Genomic DNA, 7,114 nt, shown 5'->3' on the forward strand with positions numbered 1-7,114 from the left:
CAAGTAGCCTCACTTGGCCCTGTCCTCGAAGGAAGGGACCACGTCCAGCTCATCTTGCATTTCCAGCCGCCAACACTGAGTCGCGCGCCCCGAAGGCGCTCGGCGAATACTGGTTGGGGCGGGGGCTGGAAACGAGAGGGAGAAAATTGCCCAAGCCTCGGCCCTACGACCTCCCACCAGCAGGTGGCAAGATAGAATCCCGGTGCGCCGGGAAAGGGCGGAACTGGGCGGGGCGCTTGAGGCTCCGGCGCGCGCAGCCTCCGACCCTCTTTTCTCGGGTACCGGAAGGAGGTGGTTCTCTTTTCGTGCTTAGCGCAGCCATGGTAAGGAGGCTGGCTCGCGAGCTCTCGGGGCCCATCAGCTTCCATCCTCCCAGGGCTGGGGCTCCCCGGGGCTCCGGGGTTCCCGCATGGGGTGGCCGGGCGCAGGCGAAGGCACTGCAGCCTGCGGGTTGGCCCAGGCGGGCTCCAGGGCGAGGGCGAACGGCGGCCCCGGAGCAAGGGGGGGGGAATCGGTGCTGCAGGCGGGAAGGCCTCGGTCTCTGGCCCGGCCACGCCCGGCCACGCGTCCCATGACCCGAAGGGGAACGGCTTCCTCCGGCCGGAGCGGCCGGCGGGCCGGGCGGGCCGTGTACGCTGGGCCAAGAAGCGTTCACTTCGTCGCTGTTGTTTTTTTGTTGTTTTGTTTTTTTTTTTGATTTTGCAGTTTGTTTGTTTGTTTGTTGGCACGGCCCGACTTGTAGTGTGGCCGGTAAGCATGTGTAGACAGCGTTAAAATGCTTCCGCATTTTAAAGTGAAAGCGGCTCTCAGCGTGTGGCCTTAGAGGACGAGGGAACAGCGCTTGGCACGTGGTTTTGCTGTGAGGGCAGGTGAATCTCGCAGTAGAGACTTTGTAACGAGGTGGTGACGTTGGGAGAAACTTTTCTATGTAACTGATTAACCAGTAGCAGCACAGATTGGGCTCTTGCCCGTTTCTGGTGCTGGCTCGTCCCGGTGCCCCAAGATCCAACCCCCGACCATTTCGGCAGACTAGTTTCTTAGGGAAAAACCGCCTCGAGAAGCGGACACGCTTTTAAGCGGTAACTTTTTGAAAATACTTCGAACAGTCCTCGAAGACGGTAATTAGTGATCTCTGTCCAGTGGAGGGGGGTGTTGTAGTCGTCGGAGCAAGGAGCATATAGTATTTGCTAGATAACTATGCGTTTGTCACCGCCCCACACTTTCTAACGCTGTACACGTTTTGCTGGAGAGGAAACGGAAAGTCCGTTCTTTGAAGAAGTTGATAGAATTCCTAAGCTGTTCTTGAAACAACCTGTAACCGGTTTAACAGCAACGAAATCTAAAACCCTGAAATTCTCCTTCAGGCTCGTGGTCCCAAGAAGCATCTGAAGCGTGTAGCAGCTCCAAAGCATTGGATGCTGGATAAACTGACTGGTGTGTTTGTAAGTATCTTATTGTGAGCATAGGTTATAAATTGTAAGTACCTTAACGGGACACGTTCAGGCGACCTATTTTATACTCGTTTATGTACCAGACATCCCTGATTGCTGTATCCATAAGTTACTTGGGCACAGGGCTATGGGAAGAGGGTTCTTGTCGTCTTCTGCTTTTGAAGGCCTTGTGCTACCTAGCTGCACCCCACCTCGCTCTTTAACAGCTCTGTCTCGTTTATTCCACATACCATATGGTACACTTAGATGGACTCCGAACTGAAATTTTCCTAACGCGCCTGGACCTCTGAAAGGGGAAAATGCTATAAAGCTTTCTGGTCTGGGGCGCCTGGGTGGCTCAGTTGGTTAAGCAACTGCCTTCGGCTCAGGTCATGATCCTGGAGTCCCTGGATCGAGTCCCGCATCGGGCTCCCTGCTCGGCGGGGAGCCTGCTTCTCCCTCTCCCGCTCCCCCCTCTTGTGCTCTCTCTCTCTCTCTCTCAAATAAATAAATAAAATCTTTAAAAAAAAAAAAAAAAGCTTTCTGGTCTGGAATAGTTTTACAAGTTTTGACCACCTCTTGTTTACCCAGATTCGGGGGCTGATGGACAGTCTGGTGTCTAGTTAATGGATCTCAGGACGCAGGAAGTGGGCTTGCGTGAATTCCAACATTAGTTCAAGCTATTTTTTGTTTTAATCATCTTAACAGGCCCCTCGCCCATCTACTGGTCCCCATAAGCTGAGGGAATGTCTCCCTCTCATCATTTTCCTAAGGAACAGACTTAAGTATGCCCTAACAGGAGATGAAGTAAAGAAAATCTGTATGCAGCGTTTTATTAAGATTGATGGCAAGGTCCGAACTGATATAACCTACCCTGCTGGTTTTATGGGTAAGTGGTTAGTGGTGGGCATTCAGTGCTGGCTCCTTTGGGTTTTGTCTTCCTCTCCAAAATGGCGGTCCTATTGAATATTGGTGGGTTTTTTAATCAGTCGCAGAAGTAAAGCATGACCGTCCCCTTCAGTTTCTTTACTAACCTAGTATAGGGCTGTAAATAATATGAATCATTTCTCAAAACCGAATTTCAATTCACTTTGTTTTACATGTCATAAAAACAGGGTTTTGAAACATTAAAAGATTAGCTAGCTGTCATAAGTCTTAGGAGCTCCTGTTGGTATTTGAAACGGGAAGCATAGGGTGTTCCCCCCCCCCCCCAGTGGCGTGGTTGTTACTCAGCATGGGGTAGTGGGGCTGTATAGTAACCCTAGTTACTGTTTTGATGTCAGATGTCATCAGCATCGACAAGACCGGGGAGAATTTCCGTCTGATCTATGACACAAAGGGTCGCTTTGCGGTTCATCGGATTACACCTGAGGAGGCCAAGGTGAGTGTTCAAACAGGCTGGGTCTTCATTAGGGAAGTTACTTCGTTCTGAGAACCTGGAGTAAGTATGTGGGCTGATGCATTGCAGCGAAGTCGGTAGGTTAAGATTACTTAACAGTCTTACACCTGGAAATAGCCAGGTAACAGTTTGGTGGGGTTCTACTGTGTGTGCGATTTTATGTCATGTTATTAAAAGTCCTAATAGGGGCGTCTGGGTGGTTCAGTAGGTTAAGCGTCTGCCTTCGGCTCAGGTCATGATCCCCGGGGTCCTGGGATAAGAGCCGTGTCAGCGGAGAGTCTGCTTTTCCCTCCCTCTCCCTGCCTCCCTCCCTGCCTTTTCCCTCCCTCCCTCCCTCCCTCTCTCTCTCTCTCTGTCACACACACACACACCCCCCCAAATAAATAAATAAATCTTTAAAAAAAAAAGTCCTAAAAGTGGCATCACAGTTCGTTGCTGGATATCTAATAATTGATCCCCATTTGAAGTTAACACCTTGTTTTATTTTTTTTAAAGATTTTATTTATTTATTTGAGACAGAGAATGAGATAGAGCATGAGAGGGTCAGAGGGAGAAGCAGACTCCCTGCTGAGCAGGGAGCCCGACGTGGGACTCGATCCCGGGACTCCAGGATCATGACCTGAGCCGAAGGCAGTCGCTTAACCAACTGAGCCACCCAGGCGCCCAACACCTTGTTTTATGGCAGAAAAAAATTCTAGTTTAACAGTGGCTTGCAGGTGGTCTTTTAGAGGCAAGGAGAGTGGTTTCTAGGAACATTTATTAGTGCCTAAAGTATGGGTCCTTTAAGTATAAGGGACCAGTAAACCAGTACTAGTCCAATCTGGTTGGCCCTTTGCCATGTCTCCATTTGTGGCTCTAGCTTTACTCTGGGGGAAAGGAAAGGTGTTAATGGAGGAGACTGGTCATCCTTGGGGCGTTTGTTTGAGATAGTTCCAAAAAAAAAAAAAAAAAAACATTACAGACATTGATTATTTAATCCAGTTTGTTGTAGTGGTTTTACACAAAAGTTTAAGGCCCCTTGAATTATTGGCTATAAATGAAGGTTAATTCAATTGGGTGATTCAGCTCCTAATTTCCTTAGCTGCCTTGTTATCAGCAGGCTGGAGGGCATGTCCAATGGCATCAAGGTGATTTGATTTACTTCGGGGAGGTCAGGGAGTGAAAGTCCAAGGTCGAAACGCTTTGTGTGAAATGTTTGTTGATTAGGGGAACTGGTAATGCAATTGCAATTTGTGGGACAAAACTCAGTTGTGTGGTAGGAGCCGCTGAGAGGCACTTGGTAGGGGGCTGACGCGGGTAGGTTGGACGAATTTGGGGGACCTGTAAGGCTGAAACAGCCTCGGGAAAGAAGGGTGATCAGTCCACTCACTGATGGAGTCCCCTGTTGTGGGATTTGGAGATTGTAAAGCCTTCGATCCCTTGGACTTGAACATGGGGGGTGGGGGTGTGGTACCAGGAAAACCCCTAACAGGAAGACTACCCTGGAGAGGGACAGCATAAGAGAAATTGATGGAGGGTGGGAAGTAAAGTCAGGATGCCATTCGGTAGTTTGGGAAACGAGCAGTTCCTATGTAGAGCTGTTGCCTTTAGCTAAGTGCGTTTTTAACGCAGTGACTTGTGGTTCCGAAATTACGGTTTCATACATTCTGGAGCGGGGTGCATGTGAGCTAAACTAAACGTGGCTAACTTGTGTTTCCAGTATAAGTTGTGCAAAGTGAGAAAGATATTTGTGGGGACAAAAGGAATCCCTCATCTGGTGACTCATGATGCTCGCACCATCCGCTACCCTGATCCCCTCATCAAGGTGAATGATACCATTCAGATTGATTTGGAGACTGGAAAGATTACTGATTTCATCAAGTTTGATACTGGTAAGCAGTCTCAGTGCTACCTGGGCGTTCTCTTTGTTTCTGGGCACTTTCTTTAAAGTTCGAGCTGTTCTTTGCTTCTCTCTCTCTCTCTCTCTCTCTCTCTCTCTCTCTCTCTCTCATGTAATCAAGCATTAGGACTTGTACCGGGCCTGGGTACAGAGGTTGGTTTTGTCTTGAGCCCTCGTAGGTGATTCTGATGTGCACCTAATTAGCAACCAAAGCTAGAGGTCTTTTGATGTAGTAAGGGATCGGGAAGGGGGCAACTCAAGTGACATTTGAAGAAATGGGCAGGGAATGTGTAAAACTTAAGTTGTGTCATTTCGGCATGGCTTTGTGAGGGTAGTAAGGGTTAGAGATGGGGATGTATTCTGAACGGTGGAGGCGGGGAGGTGTGAGGGGTTGAACAGGTTTCTCTTGGGTGGAGGGTAGAAACAAACACCCAGGTGTAGTACAGTATGTTCATTTCCAGAGGCCCAAATGCTCAGAATATTCTGGGTGGGTCTTTAGGTGTGAGGGGGAGGGGTGGGGCAAATCCTAAGAGAGCCCTCAGCGTCCTTGCTTGGCTAACCTATCCATAGCGGTAAATTCAAATGGGAAAAATGACTCATCCGGTTTAGGCCTATGTCTTGTCATTCATCACGTCGGGTTATGAGTTGGCATGGTGCCTGGCTCTGAGCAGATTGTTTCTTTTCCCTAGGTAATCTGTGTATGGTGACTGGGGGTGCCAACCTGGGAAGAATTGGTGTGATCACCAACAGAGAGAGACACCCTGGTTCGTTTGATGTGGTTCACGTGAAAGATGCCAATGGCAACAGCTTTGCCACCCGACTCTCCAACATTTTTGTTATTGGCAAAGTAAGTCTGGGTGTCCCTTCCCTAATCCAGGGAAACCCATGGGCGCAGGTATTGCTGGGAGTGCGGCGTCCGGCTAGCTCTTCTGATCATAGTGTAAAGCCTCTTCTGAGATAGGGCTCACACAGAGCGGGGCCAGGGCAAACCTGGGCTCCTGCAGTATCACAGAATCCCCAGGGGGGGACCTGATCACCTTGCTTGGTGAAAAGTGCCAGTAATGGGACACCTGGGTGGCTCAGTTGGTTCAGCGACTGCCTTCGGCTCAGCTCATGATCCTGGAGTCCCGGGATCATTCTCTCTCAAATAAATAAATAAAATCTTTTTAAAAAAAAAGAAAAAAAAGTGCCAGTAATGGAGTGAATATGCTTTACTTGGACTTAGGTTCTTCGATTTGCACCTGTGGGGTTGGGGGCGAGGCCAGTCAGCCTTGGACGCTGCTTCCGTAATTGCGGGTCATTAACTACGAAGGGTGTTACAGTTTGCATCTAATGTATGGGCAGCACGTTTAATAGGGTGACCCCGGCGGCCCAAGCAGTGAATATTTCTGCTAAACTGGCATCTAAATGTCTTAAGACTGGCTGGCTGTTGCTAAACGCTCTCAGGCCTGTTTCTTTTCTTTTTTTTTTAAGATAATATTTATTTATTTGAGAGAGAGCACATGAAGGGGGGAGGGTGAGAGGGAGAAGCAGACTCCCCTGCTGAGCAGGGAGCCCGATGCGGGACTCGATCCTGGGACTCCAGGATCATGAGCTGAGCCGAAGGCAGTCGCTTAACCAACTGAGCCGCGCAGGCGCCCCAGGCCTCTTGTTTCTTTAAGGGAGATTACAGATGCCGCGTGTGCCAAGCTGCCAGTGGGAGTTAGTTTGTGGTGGGTTGTAATGCTGCTCGTTTTCTCCTGCAGGGCAACAAACCGTGGATTTCTCTTCCCCGTGGAAAGGGTATCCGACTCACCATTGCTGAAGAGAGAGATAAGAGACTGGCAGCCAAACAGAGCAGCGGGTAAAATGGTCCCTGGGTGACGTGATTGGAAGACTTTGTACTTAATTAAAGGTCCTACAGCGCCATAAATTGTCTCTCTGGTGTTTGTTGTGGCCTGCGTTGGGGTTTTGTGTTCATTTACAGTTGCCTACTCTTTGACTTAGACCATGAAAAGGAGACTGACCCCTCGGGCAGCTTAGGCGCTCTGTGATGTAGGGCTTCCTGTGTCTTTTTTTAGACTGGACTCTGGGTGGTGGGAGGGAGAACACACCAGACTTGACAAAGGAGGAGCAGCAGCTAACCCAGAAGCAGAGAGAGCCAGGCAGCCCAAAGTTTTGGCCAAGAACTCCTCTGTCCTATTGACTCTTCTTCACTTAACAAAAATCCAGTGCCTTCCTTCCTCCGGTCTTCATTGCACTGGCTCATCTGTTTTTCCCATTCTTGCCCAGCTTGATCTCACCCAGAGTGGAAATCTCCGGCTGTGGACATGGTCATAAATGTCTGGGCTCTTGATAGTACAAAGCTGCGCACTTGCTCAGACTTAGTGTCTCCAGCTGCCACTGCCATGCTCACCTCCATTCCTC

General features: G+C 49.4%; 1 protein-coding gene across 1 annotated transcript; it reads left to right on the plus strand.

The window, feature by feature from the left end:
* Nucleotides 1-268: 268 nt before the first annotated feature.
* On the plus strand, nucleotides 269-6,620 carry RPS4X (ribosomal protein S4 X-linked). The gene is made up of 7 exons (XM_021680682.1): nucleotides 269-323; nucleotides 1,365-1,442; nucleotides 2,139-2,319; nucleotides 2,714-2,811; nucleotides 4,529-4,700; nucleotides 5,398-5,555; nucleotides 6,454-6,620. Exons 1-7 carry the CDS (start codon nucleotides 321-323, stop codon nucleotides 6,553-6,555), a joined length of 792 nt encoding a protein of 263 aa, XP_021536357.1. The 5' UTR covers nucleotides 269-320; the 3' UTR covers nucleotides 6,556-6,620.
* The last annotated feature ends 494 nt before the right edge of the window (nucleotides 6,621-7,114 follow it).

Source organism: Neomonachus schauinslandi, chromosome X, assembly GCF_002201575.2.
Source record: "Neomonachus schauinslandi chromosome X, ASM220157v2, whole genome shotgun sequence".
In the NCBI taxonomy this organism is placed as follows: Eukaryota; Metazoa; Chordata; class Mammalia; order Carnivora; family Phocidae; genus Neomonachus; species Neomonachus schauinslandi.

What these genes read in the sequence shown, in the direction of transcription:
- RPS4X (XM_021680682.1), top strand. An exon ending in ATAAACTGACTGGTGTGTTT is followed by an intron (nt 1,443 to 2,138) that starts GTAAGTATCTTA and finishes TCATCTTAACAG; the next exon opens with GCCCCTCGCCCATCTACTGG. An exon ending in TTTCATCAAGTTTGATACTG is followed by an intron (nt 4,701 to 5,397) that starts GTAAGCAGTCTC and finishes TCTTTTCCCTAG; the next exon opens with GTAATCTGTGTATGGTGACT.